The 23560-nt window shown below is 37.4% G+C and overlaps 1 protein-coding gene across 4 annotated transcripts in view; it reads right to left on the bottom strand.

Annotated features, from left to right (window-relative positions):
- TRIM24 (tripartite motif containing 24) overlaps nucleotides 1–23560 on the bottom strand; it is a 110332-nt gene that overhangs the window by 16232 nt on the left and 70540 nt on the right. For 2 of the 4 annotated variants that reach the window (XM_055591040.1, XM_055591043.1), the window contains exons 8-11: nucleotides 14319–14436; nucleotides 11496–11764; nucleotides 5421–5594; nucleotides 1688–1861 (exon numbers count right to left, since the gene is read on the bottom strand). In XM_055591040.1, coding sequence (XP_055447015.1) covers nucleotides 1688–1861; nucleotides 5421–5594; nucleotides 11496–11764; nucleotides 14319–14436 — 735 coding nt within the window. The remainder of the gene's footprint in view (nucleotides 1–1687; nucleotides 1862–5420; nucleotides 5595–11495; nucleotides 11765–14318; nucleotides 14437–23560) is intronic. The other 2 variants (XM_055591041.1, XM_055591042.1) reach the window with 2 other exon arrangements.

The raw sequence follows: 23560 nt of genomic DNA, 5'->3' as shown, positions 1-23560 counted from the left end.
TTTGCATGAGCTAATCTCAAACTCCCAATCCAACCCTCTCCTAACTCTCTTTGGATGCAAATATTTTTAATGCTTAAATATACCATTTGTTTCCTAAAAATGTCTTTGTGATTAAAATCCAGCTTAATAGTTCCAGCCTTTCTCAATCAAGATTCTTCAAGAAAATTAAGTCCTACATTCCAAGGGCATAGACTGTATATAATGAATTTACTTCTTGCCTCTGCATCTAGAATGGTACTGCTACTGCTGCTGCAGCTTAGTCGCTCAGTCGTGTCCGACTCTGTGCGACCCCATGGACTGCAGCCTACCAGGCTCCTCCACCCATGGGATTTTCCAGGCAAGAGTACTGGAGTGGGGTGCCATTGCCTTCTCCCAGAATGGTCTTAGTTATGAACAAACCTTGGAAGGACTGAGCAAACAGTCCCTCAAAGCAGTTTCTTTCTTTTGTGGTTCAGATGAGGAATCTCAGTTGAGAAAGGCTGGTACACAAAGGGTCATCTGTATTTGAGGGCTGTAGAGGAAATTTTACTTTCTGTGGGTCCTCTTTCAGTTGGGGGAGGAGGGAAGTAAATGGGGTTATTTTCCTTTAATATTCTTTGGGCACTACCTTGGCCAATACAATACTTATGGCCAGAGTGCAATAAGTACTGGATTGACTAGATTTGTTAGATCTTAATGTAATATAAAAGTTATTTACACTGTGGAGGAATCCTAAAAGCTAAAATAAAATTATAGGAATGAACAAAAGTTTTCCTATCATCTATGCATGAAAATAAAATACATATGCTTTACCGGTCTAAATTATATACAATTATTTAAAAAATGAAGTAACTCCAGTAAGGTTAATGATTCAACTTTTAGGAAATATGAATTCATCTCAGTAATTTGAAAAAGTAAATAATATAACATTTTAGATTTCCTTCACAATCCTACAAGATTTCTTAAAAGTTCTTAATGTTTGCATAAGTGATTACCTAAGCTTGTAGGATGAAAAAAGGTAAAACAAATATCAACTCTTGTGTAATTGATTTGTTTCTTCAATGATATATTTTCTGTCTTAAAAAAAAATATTTTTTTTTGAGCCATGCCACAGGGCATGTGGTATCTTAGTTCCCAGACCATGGATCAAACCCACATCCCCTGCATTGGAATTGCAGAGTCTTAACCACTGGACTGGCAGGGAAGTCCCAAAACAGATTGATTAAAAAGTCATACTGACAACCAGTTTAGAGGCAAATGTATTTAATTTAAATAAAAAAGAAATCAGAGGTAATACTGCACTTGTCAGTAAAATGTTATCATTTCTCATTAAACCTGTCTCCAGCTCTTGTGACATCTTAAATGTTAGCCTTGCTCTCTAACCCTATTCTAATGAATCACATTCCAGCAATTCTCCCATATTTTCACTTCCCTCCTTCCCTAGCTTACATTCCATAATTAATCACCATAATCATTCATTTACTAACACATTAACTCCAGCGCCCTGAAAGACATTCTGTAGTATGTTTAAGTGTTAATACTAATCTTTTTATGATTCCTGCTGTCACAATATTTCTAAAGGATAAAAACAACTTCCAAACACAAACACACAGCCTATAATCCAACATAACCATGGCCTTTCACCAGATTCAAGTTCACTTAAAATTTATGAAACAGATTCTTTAGTGGAAGTTTTGTGTTTACTTACATCTGGAAGAGAAGGAAGATTGTAGGGACCTCCCACCGGTGAGCTCAAATCAATCACAGGTGAGCCGAAAGCCTTTGCGTCATACCCTGCTGCGCTAGTAATGGTGGGGCTGGAGGGAGTGGAGGACGTGCTGTTGGCAGTCGAGGGGGCCGCATGCCCACTGCTGATCTGCCACTGTGGTAGCAAGAAGGAAGAAGAAAGGTTGCCTATCAGCAAGCCTGTTACATAAAATGTCCATCTAATCCCTGTTCCAGGTACAAGACAAAGTAAAAGACACATTCTACTATTTGAATTCAACTGTAATTTTCATGGAACGGGGAGAGGACACTGGTATATATAATTTTCAGTAATTCTCTCCAAACATAAATAATAAAAAGCACTGATTTCTCCCAGAAATCAGTAGATTTCTGATTTCTGAAGAAATCAGAAGACAACAGTATACACCAGAAAACCACAGCACCCGATCTTGGAAAGCCTATACATATCAGAAAAGAAATCTAAACATGTACATAGCAACTACAAACAAAGACGGAGGACTGAAAACACACCTTTCCTTCTGTCCCCATCTGATAGACCTGAGACTAAAACTACAGTTCAGGGAACTTTTTTTTTTTTTTAAAAAACAACACATTGACCCTAAAGACAAAGAACTAAAAACAGGATGATCGTTGAGAGTCTGTTAAAGGATCAAATCTTATGTTCCTTTCCTACTCTAGCTACCCCCAAATAATAAGGACTTCTTTCACCTCCACAGAAGAAGACTGGAAATTAAGTTTCCAGAATAGGTAAAACAGTGTCTTTGGACTCATGGGCACCAGGCTCAGCTGAAGGCAGAAGTATTACACTAAAAATGAAAATTAAGAAACCATACACACACTGAATGCTGAGCTTCAACGGGCATCAGACCCTGCATTTCAGGCATGAAACAAAGACATCTTTTGGGAACTGAGCCATTACCTAAAGACAGTGACATCAGTAACTCTAATAAACATGCCAAGGAGCCCTCATACAAGAGCAAAATTCGGCATTAAACATTAGCCCCACATCCCAGCTTTCAGTTTTTTTAAAAACACCCATTCCTTATATACAAACAGGCAACTAAGCATCAAGAAACATCTGAGAAAATTGTTACAAGCTGAGATAAACAAAGTGAAAGTGAAGTCGCTCAGTTGTGTCCGACTCTTCGCGACCCCGTGGACTGGAGTCTACCACACTCCTCCGTCCATGGGATTTTCCAGACAAGGGTACTGGAGTGGGTTGCCATTTCCTTCTCTAGAGGCCCTTCCTGACCCAGGGATTGAACCCAGGTCTCCAGCATGGGAGGCAGACGCTTTACCTGAGCCACCAGGGAAGTCAGGCTGAGATAAACCCATTAAAACTAGGAATGCTATAGTATACAGAGATGAACTGTACACCTGCTGTCTAAAATTTACTTTAAAACCTATCAAAGTAAGAAGGTTTGACTGATGGATGAATGGATAAATGGATACAGATAACAAAGGAGACAGCAAATAGAGCAATCTGTCCCCTATACAACTCTCTCAACTAAGTTTGAAAATTTTATGATAAAATAGTTGGGGAGAAAAAAAGCAACTAAGAGGTATCTTAAGACTACGCAAAGGAAAAAACTCCCAAACACCGTATCATTTATATAGGGATGATACAATAAAGAGTGACAGTGACAGAAATATTTTAACTTTGAAAAATCTAATTTATATTCTCCACTGAAAAAACTAAGTAAAAAACTCTGTGAATATGAATGCCAACTTAACCAACCCTCACACCTATCCATCCATCCGTCTCTCTCTTCTTTCTTTCCACCCCAGAACAAGCACAGTTACAGTTCATGTGTATCTTTCCAGGTTTCTTCTATGTATATGAAATTAAAACACACACACACACACACACACACACACAAATTCGATGTTTCTTCCCATATATACTTAGAAGATCATATATAGATTACTGCCTTTTCTTAATAGCCAGAAAGCATTTCCATTGTACCAGTATAATTTAAGCGATTCTATTAAAACAAACTCTCCACTATATTTCCCTCCTAGTTTGTTCATTTATTCATGTTTAGACTTTTGACTAGAAAAGATTTTTAAAAACATTCTTAGAGTGTGTGTCTATCCATTAAAAATAATAAACAGAGGGCTTCCTTAGTGTCTCAGTGGTAAAGAATCTGCCTGCCAGTGCAGGAGACATGGGTTTGATCCCTGATTTGGGAAGACCTCACATGCCGTGGAGCAACTAAGCCTGTGTACCACAACTATTAAGCCTGCGCTCCAGAGCCCAGGAGCCACAACTACTGAGCCCATCTGCCCTGGAGCCTGTGCTCCACAACAAGAGAAGCCACTGAAACGAGAAGCCCATGCCCTGCAGTTAGATAGTAGCCCTCTGTCCACACTGAGAGAAAAGCCCGAGCAGCAGTGAAGACAGCACAGCCAAAAATAAACAAGTGAAATTCTATATATACAGAGGCTCAGTAGTTGTGGCTCCTGGGCTCTAGGGCACAGGCTTAACAGTTGTGGTGTGCAGGCCTAGTTGCTCCAGTGCATGTGAGATCGTCCAAGTCAGGGATCAAACCCATGTTACATAGCTATGAGGTAGATAAATATGAGTACCCAGAATGTGCTAGGTGCTGTTATACACACTACCATCTAAGTCTCAGCACAACTCTGCAAGGTACAAACTCATTTTATAGTAGGGGGCAAATGAGATTTAAGAGAGTAAACTTGTACAAGGCCACAAAAGTATTAGGAAAATAATCAGAATGTAAGATCTAACTGTAGCTTGGTCTCTCTTCACCTCATCTCTAATGATGAAGGAGAGATAGGTATAAATTGTATTGAAAATAATTAAAATGTCATTTTAGAAAATTTATATCAAAGTAATTATAAAAACACACAGACACAGCATGTGTACTTTTAGAATATTACTTTAAAATCATTTGATTAAAATGAATGTTACAGAATTATGGGGAATAACATCATATTCTTTATTTTGGTCTTGGCAAAAAAAATTAAACTAAAATCAAACTGCTAGTTGTAAGCTGGAAAGACCTGATACAAGTACTTGGAGAAGACAAAGTGCTGGGAGAACTTTAGCTTTTTAAAACAGTAATTCCTAAAAAAACATATTACCTGAAAATATTAAGAATATAAATATTAAACTTCCTAAACTTTAATGTATAACTTTAAATATTAAGCTTTATCAGGTGTATATGTACTGTATCCTGTTTAATACTGAATACAATATAATCTTATATACAGATATATATATATATATACACACACACTATTTAATACTTCATATTAAAACTGTGTGATACTAAGTTTGTTTCCAAGAAGTCTCCTTGAAACACTATGAAGATTCAATGATTGGTCTCTTTTGAGGTATGCCATCTGTATTTGTTAGAATACTTCCATACTCACCTAAAAGCTACACACATTAATACTGAAAAATTCATACCCATGACTCACTGATTATTCTGGGCCTTTACTTCTGTATAAGTAGCTTGGTTTTTTCTTGTTAATTACAAAGCATCGAGATCTTTTCTCCTAGCTTTGTCTCTTTAGGTCTCTATGTAAAAAACTTTGTAATTCACATTTATTAAAAAAAAGAAAACAGCTTACTCTTGTTCTTCATCACTATTGCTCTATCCATAAATTCAATATGATTTGGAAGCAGAGAGAAATACAAGCACCTGTGGAGAAGTAAACACACATACCTGTTTTATGGCTTGTTGAGCCAAAAAAGCCATCTGCAAGGGGTTGGGCTTCATTGCTTGTCGTGGCGTATTCTGGTTTGATGGGTATCTTAGCTGTTGATGATGAGGAGGGAGAACTGGCCCATTGGGCTTGGGGCTATGATTCTGAAAATTTATCAAACGTGGAGGAGGTTGCTGGAAAAAAGACATTGTATCAATTCAGTGGCAGTCAGCTCCTGAAAGACGAATTACAGAGAACTCTATTTTATAACTTTTATAGAAAGAAAACAATTCTGCCACAGATGAATCATTTATTAATATTACAATAAGGGTATGGGGGGAGGGGACAGCTGCCCAGAATGTGAATAAGCATTTAAAGTAAAGAAGTTTTACTAGGAAAAGACCATTGGGAGAGGATTTTCCAATCAGAGTTAAATCTAGACCACATTGGGAAATAGGGATTCCCTAAGTCCCGGATGACTATCTTCTGCAAAGAATTGCCCTCTTAAAATCTAAAATGATAGAATAATAATTACTGATAGTTACTGAGTAGTTATCACATGTCCAGTACTAGTTAAAATGCTTTACATGTGTTAACTCATTTAATCTTCACAAAGATCCTCCTCTGAGGCAGGGATTATTTCTGTTTTACAGAAAAGGAAACTTGTCCAAGATTAGCAAAGATAGGAAGGAATCTTAGAGCCAAGTTCTCTGGCTCTAAGGTCTGTGCAGAACTCTAAGGTCTGTACTCTACGCAGATATTAATAATGAAAACACATGATATTAACAACATTTAAAAATGAGTGAATTTTAGATCTTATTGAGATCAAACTACATGCCAGGCATTGCGAATGGCACTTCATATGTTATCTTATTATTACTCCCCTCAGTCAGTTCAGTTGCTCAGTCATGTCCTACTCTTTGTGACCCCATGAACTGCAGCACACCAGTCCTCCCTGTCCATCACCAACTCCCGGAATCCACCCAAACCCATGTCCATTGAGTCAATGATGCTATCCAACCATCTCATCCTCTGTCATCCCCTTCTCCTGCCTTCAATCTTTCCCAGCATCAGGGTCTTTTCAAATGAGTCAGTTCTTTGCATCAGGTGGCCAAAGTACTGGAGTTTCAGCATCAGCATCAGTCCTTCCAATGAATATTCAGGACTGATTTCCTTTAGGATGGACTGGTTGGATCTCCTTGCAGTCCAAGGGGCTCTCAAGAGTCTTCTCCAACACCACAGTTCAAAAACATCAATTCTTCGGTGCTCAGCTTTCTTTATAGTTCAACTCTCACATCCATACATGACTACTGGAAAAACCAAAGCTTTGAATAGATGGACCTTTGCTGGCAAAGTAATGTCTCTGCTTTTTAATATGTTGTCTAGGTTGGTCATAACTTTCCTTCCAAGGAGTATGCGTCTTTTAATTTCATGGCTGCAGTCACCATCTGCAGTGATTTTGGAGCCCCAAAAAATAAAGTCTGTCACTGTTTCCCCATCTATTTGCCATGAAGTGATGGGACCAGATGCCATGATCTCAGTTTTCTGAATGCTGAATTTTAAGCCAACTTTTTCACTCTCCTCTTTCACTTTCATCAAGAGGCTCTTTATTACTCCCCCACCCCCACCATTTTACAAATCAGGACAGTAAGCATTAAAAAGCTGGGATAACCAGAAAAAAGGTCACGCAACTCATTAAAGGCAGCACTATGGTTTTAATCCAACACTAGTCTGCCATTTCATTAGTCAAACATGTTCTGGTGTTTAACTGGGGGTTGAGGTACTAATTACAGTTTAGTGGATGAGTTTCTCTAAAAGAAAACAGATTTTGAAAGGAAACCCTTCAAGGACAGCATTGGTTGATTACAGGTCAGGGTAAGGACAAGCTTAGTTTGCTCACAAATGCTATCCTTAGAAATTGACACCAGTGTTCCACAAAAAAGGTAACCTTGGTTACCAAGGTTCCACAAAAGGTTGGCAAATTATTGCAAAGTAAATACTTATTTTCAGGCTATCTTAACTGTATATGACCAGAACTTCTCAGAAAGGGAACTATTAACCCCCATATTCAAAGGGGGGACAAATAAATGAATTTATAAAGCTGAAGTAGCAACATCTTAAGGCGGACAGCTATAAAGTGTAGCCCTGCCCTCTTTTTGTTCTTTTCTTTTTCTCATTTTTGGAATTTATCTCCTTTCCTGGGTAAAGGTCTTCTGTTACTCCTTTCCTGCAAATTAGCTGGCACTGGGTTTACACTTAGTAACTTACAAGAGTGACCAGCAATTACAGACCTAATGAAAAGTAGACTTAGACACTATTCCAAGATCAAAGGAAATTCTGTGGATGAAGAATAGAAAAATATGAGAAAAAGAGAAAATGCCAAAATTTTACAGAAGCCTGAAGCCATAGCAATTCTTTTTGATTCTTCTATTAAAGTTTTTCACTGGAAGGGTTTTATATCACAGAAACACAAACAAAAAATAATTGGGGAAGTATAGTGGAAAACTTCTAAATTCATCCAAAAGACTATTTTTTAAAAAGTGGAAAAGCACTCAAAATGATCTTTAAGGGAGAACAAAAGCAGTTAAAACTTTTGCCTACTCCTGACCTGACTGGGATTTATATATTGATTCAGTCAAGAAATGACATTCCGGGGGGAAAAAAAAAAAGAAAAAGTGACATTTGATGCCAGAGTACTATACTCCTGTGAGAAATCAGTGTGGAACTGGATGTCCACTCTCCCATCAAGGAAGCCCAGTGTAGAAAGATCTAAGGTGATTGATTTTTATCTCCTCCCTAAACTGTTATCGTTGACTGAGTTAATTTCTAAGAACCCCATGACAGGAAAAGTAACTTGAAAGAACAGGACTAGAAACTGGTTATAAACATAAAAGAAAGAGCAAAACCAGTGCTATTTTAATTAAATGGAATTAACTTGCAAGAAGGAAAAAAGGGAGAGAATAGAGAAATAATTGAGAGCTTAAGTAAAGTGACACATATTCATCATTATCCTCACCCTCACAGAAAATACTTTCATTATTATAGGTGGTAATTGTACTCTAGGTCAGTATAACCGTGAAGGATAGCAGATGTCCTTGTAACATCCACTCACTGTTTAGGAAAATTAGTATATACATATAAATGAGAGTATCTCTGCAGAACAGTAAATCTGGCCCAGGAGTGAGAACCATAAGGTATACAATAACAGACTCAGATTTAACAAACTTCGAGCTGTCCACTGCAGTACGACAGAGTATACTGTACACCACTCAATAAAGAGATGCAGAGTGTTTATTAGTTTGTACCACACAGTCATATAACTATGTAGTCTATCTCTGTATCACCCAGCTCTTTAATCATTCAGATTACATGGCTACTTTCAGAGAAAGAAGAAACAGGGAACTCCTGTGTAAGCGATTTTTAGAGCAGGCCTTTAAATTGACCTGTGTCTTCAGGCTAGAGGTAGAGTATGACAAAGAGGCACACATATACACCTGTCTACAAATAGATATTTTACCAGATGTACATGCAAATAAACTGCTAGAGAACTAAGGAAGCAGGTAAGCAGGGCAGTGTAAAAGTTTAAAGAAGAGGGAAAAAACTGATAAGTGAAAAATGTAGGAGCAGATATTTGGTAGAGAGAAGATAAAAATGAGAGATGAGAGTACTAGAAGAGGGCTCAGGGGTCACTGAGAGGAGACAGAAAAAGAGCAGTGTACAACGTAATGACATAAAGATGAGAAAATTACAGCTGATATCCTAACAACACAGGTTTAGACTGTGCAGGTCCACTTAGACAAGGATTTTTTTCAATAGTGAATACTTCAGTACTGCACAATCTGTGTTTAGTTGAATCCTCAGACGCAGAGCAGTGGATGTGGAGGAACCATGGCGGGTGGCGGGGGGTGGCTGACTATAAGTCATATGTGGATTTTCAACTATATGGAGGGTCAGTGCTTCAAACCCCTGAATTAATTGTTCAAGGGTCAAATGTGTTGATATGTGGGAAAATTAGGCTGTATAATAAAGATTGTACATTATATACAATCATACAGCAGTATACCACAGAAAGAAATAATAAGATCAAACATAAATTTCTGAGATAAGCAGGCTAAAGGCTCTATCGAGGTCACTTCTGTTTGGTTACTGCTTCTATAAATAGCTGTTTCTGAGAATGTGACTGAGTCACACAATCTAGTAACTGCCTCAGTTCTTCACTTTTAATGAAAAGGGAATTAATGCAAATGATGGATTTATCCTGTTTCAGGTTAATAAAGTAATAAAAATCACTTTACCATCTTTCAGATACTTAAGATAAATATTAATCATGTAAATGCTTAGCACTAGTCACTCAGTAAGTAAATATTTTCTCTCTTTTCCTCATCAAATATATGTCTAAAACAATTTGGGTGCTCTGCAGTCTATCTGCAATATGTTACTCTGTAGTCTGGGAGGGGAGTGACAAAAGAATTTCTCCATTTTCTTAACAAAATTTCAACTCTGCCAGTGGCACTCCTGGGATCAAAAGTGTATATATTTTTTCCCACAGAACACTCACCAAACAAAGACCTCTTAAATTGCTTGCTATTTACTTCCTTTAAAAACCTGGGTTAAAACAAAGTTCGAGAGCAATAATCAACTGGTCATACTAATTAATATTCTCTTGGATTTGACATATCTTGTTAATCAAATTACCAGACAGCCATAAATCACAAATAAAATCACCTCAGGCCTACACAGAAGCAATTTAACAAAATCAGGATTCATAGGCCCATAAGTCTTATTCAGGGTTGAAGCAAGTCTCCTGTGAAGATCATCTGTCTTGAATAACTGCTACCAAAACATGCTATTATGCCATTTAATTGCTTTTTCATAAAAGAACTGCATTATGTATACATTCCTCTTAGTGCTAAAAAACACTGGTAAAAAATTTCTCCTCTAATGATATGTTTCCTTTTAATCAAGTAATAGATATTATTCCTGATTCTTTTTTTGTTTGGTTGATCAAAAACTGAGCTAAGTCCTGTTCTTAAGCATAATGAGAATTCTTAGTCTAGTTCTGCATGCTTTGAACATTACTGATACTTATTAATCCCTGTGCCATTTCATTTGAGTCACTTACTGTAAATCAGTTCAAATTCTAAGACACAGGGAGTATAAATTAATAAATAAAAGGAACTGAAAATAACGAGACAATTTTTGTGCATTAAAGTAAGAATGGTGCATGGCGGAAAAAAAAAAAGACTTGCTCTTAAATGGAGTGGATAGAAGCTTCTTCTATAACAACAGCAGAAATGTATACTAATATTGCAACTGTTCTTAACTAATGTACAGTAATTAATCCACAGGATCATGATTCATGCTGTGAACTTGTTACTGTATTGTTAGTACTGTTGAGTTTATGACTATATGAACACATGTGAAGACTCTTCCACTCACTCTACTTCACAAGTAGAATTTACATGCATATGTTCTTCAAACCCTTTAGAGGGACAAGTAGAAAATAAACACATGCTTTTCCCATTTCTCCACAAGTGACTGAAATCTTTGTTATGAATTAAGAAATAATACAAATAAAAAGATGACAAAACTGGAAAAAAAAAAAAAAGAATGGTGCCTGGAACATTTGCTCAGAAATAAAGTTTGAAAAAGGCAGACTTCTAACAAACCACACCCTTACCCTTTTCTATTTCATTCTGTCCTAGTTTCCAGATGCAGTGGGTTTTCTAAACGCTGCATCTTCACAGAGGACAGATACCTGAAGCATCAGTCATCCTGAAGCACTAATGTAATGATTATGAGTTACAGGTACACAACTTTCCCATCAATCATACGCATGGGTTATTCAGGAATGCAATCATTTATCCTCTGTTATAAAGATGACAAAGAGCAGATGAGAATAGATGTCCCAGCTGAATAAACCATTAATTTCTTTTTCAGAAGGGCTAAGAACTAGAGTTAAATTAGGGACCCTTGATGCGACAAAGTTTTATAAATTCTTATATTTAAATCATGGAGGAAGGTTATTTTAGGAGCTGCTGAATATAATTGTACTATAGTTATCTAAGTTAGGACAGGCCTGCTTCCAAATTTACCTGGTGAGAGATGGAAGGTTGCTGGATGGGCCCCTGCATTCTAGGGTTTGGTAAACCCACAGGTGCTGGCCTCCGTTGCACCTGTTGCCTCTGAGCCATTACCTGTTGCTGCATATGCTGGAGTCGTAACTGAGCTAGGCTGATCTGGGTTGGAAACTTGGATAACTGGTTTGAAGATAAACCACCTGGTGGCTGTGAATTCTGTTCCACGACAGGATTCTGCTTAGGCATTTGTGGTTGACTCTCTTTATCTTCAATTACTAAAGAACCTAATCAAAGAGAAAAAGTTAAGTTCTAAAGATTTTCTGATAGTAACATACCATATTTTGTAAAAGGCTATCTTTGCTCATTTTCAGGATTTCCAAGGAACTTCTTTTAGTCTTAGGAACCCTTTACACGCTTAATGATAGAAACTCCTAAGAGTTTCTGTTTATGTAGGGTCTATCAAACAAAATCTACCATATTCAAAACTAGAAATGAGAATTAAAAAACATTTTTCCATACTAATTCATTTAAAAGTGACAACCCAGAGTAACATATTTTTATGGAAAAAAAAAAACAAAGCTTATTTTTATTTTCAAAAAAGTTTAGTGAAGAATGGCACTATTTTATATTTTCAAACATCTCTTTAAATGTCTGGCTTAATAGCTGAACCCTCATAACTGTTTCTGCATTATCTAATATATTGTTTAAATAGAAATACACGCAGAAAACCCAGCCACATATGGGTATGTACTTGGAAAAGGGAGACCTATTATCACCTGAAGGAACTTCAGACTACACTGCGAGAACTGCTGTTGTATAATCAAAACAAAACACGCAAACCTGACCCTGGATGTGAGAACAATACCACAGAGTATTTCTGATTCAGTTATCTCTCTGTGACATAGCAATTGAATGACAACAACAGCTAGTTCTTTACACCTTCACGGTGCAAACTATGTTAGTTCTCTGATGGCGAACACCATGCTTTATAACTACACTGTTAAAAAAGAGATTAAGGGTACCTCTCACAGGTCTGGGACAAGAGTAGGGCAAAGCTTGATTTCTTCAATAGCAGAGACTCAGTTAAAAGTTCCTGATTTACTAAGCATAGGCATCCTTAAAGATATGGTTATCATTCATTAAATACTTACTCCATATTAGGTACCATGACAGGAGGTCTATGTGTATTGTTAAAATCCTTTGTACAGATAAGGGATCTAAGGTTCAGAGAGACCAAACAACTTATCCAAAGTCACAAAGACACTAAACTGAATACGCGTCCAAGACATTACTTTTCCCTTGTACTCTTCTATAAGATGTTTCTCAGAAGCCGTAAATAAACAAGTTTGGGAAAGTTGTATCCTTATTAGAAGATTTAAAATGTCAATCTCACTTTAAATGACAATTTATAGAGCTATATATGACAGCTCTGAAAAGTCCTACAGTAAAGGATACTGTCTTACAAATTCCTCACAAGTAAGAGGTGTTTTTGTTTTTGCTGATTCAGATTTACCTAAACTATATTCACTTATGTGTGTACAGCTACATATTTTCTTAATTTTACCTATGTCTACATCATGTGGACTATGTTTTAAGTGATATGCTTATAAGTACATATAAGTCGACATGACTGTTTCTATGGATATAAAACTGTGATAGATTCTCTGTATAGCTACGTATGTGGTAGAGGGTAGAATAGGGTAAGAGATAGTTATATACATATTTTGTATTAAGATGCTTCTTTTTAGTTATATAGATGAGAATATGTATGATTCTAGCTGCTGGCTATGTTTATCAATCAATAAATATGTACTTCAAAACTGTGCTGAGGAGTCACCTTATCATTTCTTCAAAGGGCCACCTTATTACCATTCTTTCTGTTCTCACGTATGGATGAGATTTATGTAAGCCTATTTCTTTCTTTCTTGGAGTGTTCTGAGAGCTCTGGCTCTCTTTCCAGCCAGTTCTTTCTTACCTAGAATCTAGCTTAGAGAATGAGAGAGCAACCCTATTTGATGATTTTGAAACAAAGTCAATGAGCCCAAAAACTGCCAAAAGGTGGTTAATGAAGAATGTATATGAAATTCTTATTTTTGTTTCTATAATTTCCCTGTGAGAAATTAAGAAAGGAGGCAAAAATTGAAGATTTTTTTTAATAGTACATAATGTAACAAGGACTGCCTGCAAGGATATGTGATGTTACCAAATGATACCGAAAGTCCCCCTTTTTGATAACTCTAGTACTTCAAATTTGGGCAGCTATCTATATGCATGATACAGTTCAATTAGGAGGTTAAAAATTATTTAATTATTACATTAAAGGAAAAAAAAACAAAACAAAACAGAGAGAGAGAATTCCTCCCTAGCAAGAAAAAGCAAATAAATGAACCATTAGTACCTGACAACTGGGTCTCAAGAGTGAGTAAGCCAAGAATTGTATGAGAAATACTGTTTTAACAGAAAACATTCTAAAAAGTACTATATTAATGGCAGACACATGTCAAGAGTTTTAACAGCTATTCTGATAAATATGTCACTAACAGCACAAGCAAGATTCTACTTGCTTGAGGAAGAAAAACAACTCCTAAATCCAGAAGTCCAGACACTGAGTCAATAAAAGGATGTTTCATATCACCCACATATTTATATGTGTGTTTATATTCATGCATGCATCACACATATACACACACTAATGAAATACCAGGAAAAATCCATGTCTTTAAAACAAGATAATAAACATATTTAGGGGGTGGAAGGGAATACATTTTCAACAATCTCATAATCATTAAGAGTTCCAGAAACAAATGGCACTTTGAGAAAATCTACATAACAGCCTACCTAAATTGATTATATTTTGAGCCCAGAAACTAGGATCACAGTGAAACTGGATGGTATTGTTGGTCACTGGGGAAGCATCACACCTTGCTCGAAGGAGGTGCCGTAACCGGTACGTAATCTAGAAGAAAGCAGAGAGACAACTAAGCATCCAAGTCTTTATTAGGCAAATAATTTATCAAGTTCCCAACAAATACATAAAAAATGCTCTCTGTATCACATATATGCCAACACAAAACAAGTGTTCATATGTAAGTTATAAAAAGTGGACAAGCAACACAGTTTTCCTTCAAAAATGCGTTAGAAGTACAATTAGTTTTACTGTTGAACACAAAACAAACCTATCCTAAAGTGACAGGTTCAAGTTAGTTCACTGAATTACGGAAGTTTCACAGATGTACCAACCATATATTTGTAAAGTAAAATCACATTCTGCTTTTATTTTACTTACTCTCTCAAAGAAGGATTCAGAGTAGAGATTAGGGGGCTAATGGATTACAGAAAATACAAATGAATCTGCTCAGGACATGAAGTACAGCCTTAACCAGGCCTGCTAGTAGGATGGCTCTCCTTGCTCCTGTGCTGTGAATCTCAGTCATCACACTACCTCCCACCCTCCTCCACACTGCAGCCCTTAGTGAATGCTCAGTCACTCTCTCTCAGTCTTTGAAGAGTTCAGCTCTTGGCTCATGATCACCATCTCCAATATTATTCCTGCCATAATCCTAGATGGGCCACAGGACTGGAAAAGCTCAGTTTTTGTTCCAATCACAAAGAAAGGCAATGCCAAAGAATGTTCAAACTACCAGACAACTGTGCTCATTTCACATGCTAGCAAGGCAATGCTCAAAATCCTTCAAGCTAGACTTCAACAGTACATGAACCGAGAACTTCCAGATGTACAAGCTGGATTTAGAAAAGGCAGAGGAAACAGAGGTCAAATTGCCAACATCTGCTGGATCATAAAAAAAGCAAGGGAATTCCAAAAATAACATCTACTGCTGCTTCACTGACTCTGCTAAAGTCTTTGAACTGTGGAAAATTCTTAAGGAGATGGGAATACCAGACCACCTTACGTTTCTCCTGAGAAACCTGTATGCAGGATAAGCAGCACTAGTTCCAACCAGTCATGGAACAACTGACTGGTTCATAATTGGGAAAGGAGTTCATCAAGGCTGTATATTGTCACCCTGCTTATTTAACTTCTATGCAGAATACATCATGTGAAATGCCGGACTGGAGGAATCACAAGTTTGAATCAAGACTGCTAGGAAAATATCAACAACCTCAGATATGCAGATAATACCACTCTAATGGCAGAATGTGAAGAGGAACTAAAAAGCCTCTTGATGAAGGTGAAAGAGTGAAAAAGCTGGCTTAAAACTCAACATTCAAAAAACTATGATCATGGCATTTGGTCCCATTACTTCATGGTAAATAGAAGATGAAAAACTGGAAATGGTGGAAGGCCTTATTTTCTTGTCTCCAAAATCACTGCAGACAGTGACTGCAGCCACAAAATTAAAAGATGATTGCTCCTTGGAAGAAAAGCTATGACAAACCTAGATCACATATTAAAAAACAGAGACTGTCACTTTGCCAACAAAGGTCCACATAGTCAAAGTTATGGTTTTTCTAGTAGTCAAGTATGGATGTGAGAATTGGACCATAAAGAAGACTGAGCACTGAAGAACTGATACTTTTGAACAACGGTGCTGGAGAAGACTCTTGAGAGTCACTTAGACTGCAAGAAGATTAAAACCAGTCAATACTAAAGGAAATCAACCCTGAATATTCATTGGAAGGACTGATGCTGAAGCTCCAATACTTTGGCCACCTGAAGTGAAGAGCCAACTCATTGGAACAGACCCTGATGCTGGGAAAGACTGAGGGCAGGAAGAGAAGGGGGCAACAGAGGATGAGATACTTGCATGGTATCACGATCAATGGACAAGAGTTAGAGCAAACTGTGAGAGAGAGCGAAGGTCACAGAAACCTGGTGTGCTGCAGTCTATGGGGTCACAAATAGTCAGACATGACCTAGCAAGTGAACAACAAATTCTGGATGATTTTAATATACAATTAGATGACCTTTCTTTCCAGATTGTTCCCTCTAGTGCCCAGATCCCAATAATCCTACAAACCCTAAAGGTCCTATGAACTTTTACTCTTTAAAATTTTTCCTGTCCTTTGACTTTATGTTACTTTCCAATCTTACAATATCCCTCTGAAGTGAAGTGTTAGTCGCTCAGTCATGTCCAACACTATCCATCAATTTCTCCTTATCCAGCTTAAATCCCAGGAGTAATCCTCATAATCATTTCCTTGCCTATATCCTCAACACCTTTCTCTCACATGTTAAATTACACACACTCCTTTCTCCTCAACCTTTCTCTGAAACAACAACCAACAAACAACACTGGTTAAATCTTTTCTAATGACTGTAATTGGACTGGTAAAGGGACTGATCGGACTTCAAAAACACAGCCTATTTACTAAGGTTGACAGGCTGTCATATGACATTCCTCTGATCCTTCACGTCCGTACTCTCCTAAATGACTATTTCAAATGACTATCTCTTACCAAACCTCCAGCATCTTAAAAAAAACAGGAACGATCAGAGACCTTCCACAAACTTCCACCACCTACCAGTACTGGTGGTCCCTCCTATCACAGTGGATTAACGGGCCAGGCTTCCAGCTAAAGCGAATCGCGCACTCATGCAAGTGCAAGTGTTAGCTGCTCATTCATGTCCAACTCTCTGCAACCCCGTGGACTATAGCCCACCAGGCTCCTCTGTCCATGGAATTTCCCAGGCAAGAAAACTGAAATGGGTCGCCATTTCCTTCTCCAGGGGATTTCCAGCCCAGGGACCAAACCTGGGTTTCCTACATTGCAGGCAAGCAGATTCATTACCATCTGAGCCACCAGGGAAGCCATTACACTTGCGCAATAGGGCCCAACACCCTTGCCGATTCAAAGACACTACTCAGCAATTTTCTCCCCTCAGGCTTTCAGTAGCTTTTCACACAGGTGATCACTTGGCCCTCATGGAAGCAAATCATTTTCTTCATTTGGCTTCTAGCAAACTACAGTCTCATGGTTTTCCCCTTATTTCACCAGCTGCTACTTTTTAAGGTCACTTGAGTATAGGTGTGAGTTCCAGTGTCACGTCTCAGTCTCCAGTGTTGGTTCCTCCTCCTCTCCCACACCAGGGGGTCTTGCAACTGCTCTCTCTTCTCCTACACCCACATACTTTTAGAGACCTCATCCACTCTCATCATTTATACAACTCAAATTTGTATCTCAGTACTTACTCATCCTACTGCGTGTTCATTCACTGTGCTCCTCTTAGGCCTCCTTGTCCATGTCACAAGTAACTCCCATCTCAGTCTCTCACTTGCCGTCTGTACCTGTTCTCTACCTGAATATTCTCTGCAAGTACGTGCCTGGCTTGCTTTGTCACCTTCTTCAGGTGTTTGCTCAAATATCACCCTCTTTAGGTAGAATTCCCTACCTGAAACCACAATCCTACCCCAATGCTCCCAGATTCTTCCCTTAATTTACTGTTTTCCCTACAGCACTCAACATCATGCAATGGTCTATATATTTTACTTGTTTTGGTACTGTCTATCTCTCTTTACTAAAATGCAGCTTTTTAAGGGCAGATATTTTGCTTTGTTTTCTGTTCCCTTAGTATTTAGAATACTGCCTTAAAAATAAAACAGGCATTCAATAAATGTTGAATAGCTATACTAAATTCTGAGTAAAAAAACATTTATTCTGGGACAATGTAGAGTACATGGCACAGTGTCTGGCAAACAGCACTTAACACAACGCTCTTTTCCCTAAGTTTTTCTTGCTTCCTTAATTCTTTGCATCTTAGCAATTCTCACTATAGAAAATTCTCAATAAGATGCTAATCAAAAGAATGATGCCCCCAATTTTTCCTTTATAAAGTCCTTATGTTTTATCATTTTCTAAAATTGAATAATTTATTTTGAAGTAATTTTAAAATTGGAGAAAAGTAAAAATAACTCTTCACTCAGATTTCCCAACTGTTAATAAGCACATTTATTTCAGGGCCCACTCAGGGATTCCTGTGCACAGACACTGCTATTACCAGTCTTTTTACAAACCTTCTGATAGCAAGCTGAGGACATGAGGTTCTGTCTCCTCTAAACACTCCAGTGTCTATATTCTAAATCAAAGATCCTCTAGCATAAGCAACAAAGTACAAATTCTGAAAGCAACTCTGTTGCAACACGACCACTCAACCCAGAGACTTCATTCTAATGCCAACTGTTTCCACAGTGACTCTTTCCAGGATGCTCACTAGGAATATAGGTTGTGTTCAGTTGCCATGTCTCTTCAGTCTTTCCCTGACATGTATGTCTTTGATGATTTCAGGCTTTACACTCAGTAGGATGACTTTCAACCTGGGGTTCGAGTGTATTTCCTCCAGTATAGGTAAGGTATTCTTGTCAGGAAAACCACACAAGTGATAATGTGCACTTCTCAGGGCATCATATTGAGAAGCTCAGGCAGGATATAAACTGTCCAACCATTGCTGATACTAATCTTCATCACCTAGTCATTCTGCTGCCCAGTTTCTCTACTGTAAATTCACCATTCTGTTTATAACTGATCAATATCTGCAGAGAGGTATTTTAGGGTTATACGAAAACCCTATTCCTCACCAATGCTCTTATTCACTACGTCAGTACCCAGCGATAACTCCTTTTGAATTTCCTCTAAGACAGTGAGTGGGTGGCTCAGCTAGTAAAGAATCTGCCTGCAATGAGGGAGACCAAGGTTCAACCCCTAAGTTGGGAAGCTAGCCTGGAGAAGGGAGTGGTAACCCACTCCAATATTCTTGCCTGGCAAATCCCAAGGATAGGCAGAGGAGCCTGGCGGGCTACAGTCCATGGGGTCAAAGAGCTGGACACGACTCAGCAGCCAATGCTTTCACTAAGACAGGGACCAAATGTGCTTCTTTATTTTCACTATTCTTTCTCTACTTATTTATATTCTCACCATAAATTCTTTCCTTGTCATTTGCCTATTTTTCTTATCATGGGCTCATTTATTCCTACTTAATCCAATGTGTTGTAACTCACTATTTAGTTTCAGCCTCAAATTTGTGGGTGTGCCCAAGGTGACCCACTTAAGCTGGATCCTGGTCTTTTTGACAAGTCTTCGTCATTTCATCAGTTCAAGATATTCTGGGTACAACTTGCACTTTCCCTCATTTTGTTTGATATTTAGAAACCCACATCTGAAGGATAGTGGGTTCACTGCTACTGAGTATAGCAAACATACATACATACACATACATACTTATACATCTATAATTACTTCCAGATCTGTGTATATGCATAAAACTCTGTTGTTCAGTCACTCAGTCGAGTCCGACTCTTTGTGACCCCATTGACTGCAGCACGCTGGGCTTCCCTGTCCTTCTCCATCTGCCAGAGCTTGTTCAAACTCACAGCCATTCAGTCACTGATGCCATCCAACCATCTCATCCTCTGTCGTCCCCTTCTCCTCCTGCCTTCAGTCTTTCCCAGCATCAGAGTCTTTTCTAATGAGTCAGCTCTTCATATCAGGTGGCCAAAGTACTGGAGTTTCAGCTTCAGCCTCAGTCTTTCCAATGAATATTCAAGGTTGATTTCCTTTAGAATTGACTGGTTTCATCTTCTTGCAGTCCAAGGAACTCTGAAGAGTCTTTTTCCAACATCACAGTTCAAAAGCTTCAATCCTTTGGCACTCAGTCTTCTTTATGGTCCAACTCTCACATCCATACATGACTACTGGAAAAACCATAGCTTTGACTATACGGACCTTTATTAAACTCTGAGTTCATAATTATACCTCTATCTTAGGGATCTTTATAGCTTTATTCTTTTTTCTACATTTCTAAGTATCTTCTCTAGTAGGAAAAAGCAAACAAACAAACCAAAACTTGGCTGCCATTGCCCTCAATATATTTACTTACTTGCTCAGTCCATTTACTGATACTCTGTTGCTTAATGTAACCAAAATCCAGATGACACTCTGCTTACTACCTCTGTGTTCCCCACTCACCACTTCATGCCTTTGGCTAGGGCTGCCTCTATGTGGTCCCCCAACCCTCTTCACTACCCTGTGTCCTCATAGTCACCATGCTAAAGGCTCCATGCCAGGAAGTAGAGTTGATTATTCTTATTTTAACAATCCTTTTTGGCACACTACAGTAACTTAGCACTTCAAATATATGAGTTTTAGTTTAGAACTTGAAAAATAAAGCTTTCTTGCCCCCCCCAATTAAGTCAGAAACGTAAGCACTTCCTTAGATGGTAATCAGCTTTAATTAGAGGAACTATGAGGCAAATCACTTGGAAACACTATATTTTTCCTTTGAGGTACTATGCTGTAAATTCCTTCTTTTGCTGATGAGAAACTAGAAGACATGGAATTTATTTTTAACTCAGATAACTAGTACCTATTTGCTAATTAAGTTGTGGCATGGTCTAAAAGTAATACTAAATTTGGCCAAACTCTGTTCTTTATCTTAAATAACAATTTCTGCTGTATTTTACTGACATTCAATGTAAATATATAAAACCTCTTGTCAAATTATATTACCCATCTCGAATATAAACCATTATACTTATTGAACCCCTTGATGCATGTTTGAGATAATTCTGAGGAGTCATAAACCTTGATTAGTGTAAAAGATAAATAACGGGTCATTAAATGTATTTGTTGATGTCTTCAGATGTATCTGAACTTAAGTAAACTCAGGTTTCACACGGAAAACTTAGCTACTGTTCAAAAAGCAAAATACAAAATTAAAAAAAAATATGAAAGATGTCAGAATAGCTTTTGAGATGGCAATACTGTATACTGCCTCCTTTCTACTGAAGTTAAAATAAACAAAGAAATTTAGTATTTGAGTTTCCAATCCTGTAAAATATAACAGAAAGTTTTACATATATTTATTTATAGCTTCTGACAGTTGATATTATCTAATACCTTATTTATTTACTATCAATCTTTCACTGAACTCCTATATATCAAGCACTGGGTAACATAAAATTTCTACCCTTAAAGAAGTAAAAAGTCAGACTTCTCTGGTGGTCCAGTGGATAAAAATCTGCCTGCCAATGCAACGGACATGGGTTTGATCCCTGGTCCAGAAAGATCCCGAATGCCATGGAGCAACTAAGCCTGTGTGCCACACTACTGAAGCCTGCATGCCTGGAGAAGCCACAGCAATGAGAAGCCCACACACTGCAACAAAAAGCCCCTGCTCACTGCAACTAGAGCAAGCCCACAGCACTGGAAACCCAGTGCAATCTAAAAAAAAGGGGAAAAAATTGAATTCAAAGAAAAATATGCAAATTTAACAACAGTAGATAAAAATAAGTAACAGTATGATGGATATATGCATAAGGGCTTTGTAAACACAGGGAAGGTTAATCCAACCCAGTGTTGATCATGGAAGGCTGCCAAAAGGAATGGAAGACAAATCTAAACTAAACCCGGTAGTCTCTAAAAAGAAACAGCATCCTAAGGAAGGGTAACAGTAATCCAGGCAAAAGAACATGATCTATTCTGAGCACTGAGGACTAAAAGTAAGGAACTGCAATGAGATATTCAAGAAACATAAAGAAGGTCTTTGAAGGTTAATTATATGGGCGGACAAGGGAAAGGGAGTAAAAAAGCTTGTGGAATCTCCTTTTACTACGTATATACTCTAACTACTTTACTACTTATATACTCTAACAGTTTCTTAGTCACTAGTATTACAAAAATACCTATTGCTAGTACACTCTCTTGGTCTCTTCTGTCAGTATTTCTTACCTTTCTTCTAAATAACGTAAGGATAAACTGAATGTTTAACAGATGAGAGAAGAACCCTAGGGAAATACTGTGAAAATGTTTTCAAATATATTTAAAACTGGACTTCTGAAAGGATTCTCCTATTCCAATGGGTTTGGCCTTTTACTGAGTATAACTCCTATTGCAAAAAAAAAGAACTAAGAATCTCAAGCTAAGCTTGAAATTTCAGGCCAGTAAGACATTTCTTTTTAATATTTAAGAATATAAAAGACATTATTTAAAAAATAACCTGGGGAGGGGGGGAATAACCTGAGAAAACATGTCTATATTTATGAAGCATGGAAGCTCTAAAGGACAGAGTTTCATAATATAGTGACTTTCAAATTTTCTTAGGATAAAAATCCTTCTAAATGTTTACAAGTAATCACAAGCTTTAGCTCTACATTCACCACAGGTAAAGTATTTTACTAGCTGTATCTGCTGCCAGTGATGCAGCAAGGCCCACCACAATTCAGTGAGTCAGGAAGCTGGTAATACTGGTTCCTTATGTTTCCTTGTGTCTATTTTCTCTTGTGTATAATACAGAGAACAGTTTCCCTCTCTATTTCAAGAGCTCATTGTGCAGATTAAGTAATCCTATCCTCTAACATTACTGTTTTATTATAATCACAAACAAAATCGTAGAATAAAATTAGAGAAACATTATTAAACTGATAAGGAGACTGACTATCTGTGCAAATATGTTTTCTTATGTACAAATAAAAATATTCATTATGGGTCTAGTAGAGAAGAGGACAATTCTCACTTTCTCCTTTATCTGTGTTTTGTTTGACTTATAGGAAAATATAAGTAACAAAAAAAGTATGAACTGTATAAAAGCTGTTTTTCATTAGACTGATGAAGTGGTAAAAAAAGAAAAAGAAAAAACAGCTCAAGATTGAGAGAACATATCACTGATAATTATAAAAGAAAAAAATCTTAAGAGTAGAATATAATTCATGATTAGAAACAGTTTTAGAAATAGTTAAAATCAGTTTTCTAGTAAGTCACTCAATATTTGAAACTAGTTTACACAAGTTTATCCTGAAATGCATTTCCTTATTTCAGTATAGTCATAGCATATTTCTTCCACAAAACAGAGTAGGTGAACAGAAAACAGATTTGGATGTCATAATTTTATTTCAAAATATAAATCTCTGTGGAATCTTTAAAACAAGTAGAGCAGGAGTTTTTAAGAATGCTTATATAGTGTGACTCCCATGGCTAAATGTCTTCTACGTCCTTGCTACTAAAGATGTGGTCTACAGACCAGCAGCATTAGCATCACCTGGGAGCTTGTTAGAACTACAGATCACATCTACTGGACCAGAATCTTCAGGTAATTAGTATGCAGTAAACACATTTTCAGTAGCAAGGTT

This window comes from Bubalus kerabau, chromosome 8 (assembly GCF_029407905.1).
Source record: "Bubalus kerabau isolate K-KA32 ecotype Philippines breed swamp buffalo chromosome 8, PCC_UOA_SB_1v2, whole genome shotgun sequence".
NCBI lineage: Eukaryota > Metazoa > Chordata > Mammalia > Artiodactyla > Bovidae > Bubalus > Bubalus kerabau.
The sequence above is the reverse complement of the archived record's forward strand: the minus strand, read 5'-3'. Positions and strand labels throughout refer to the sequence as shown.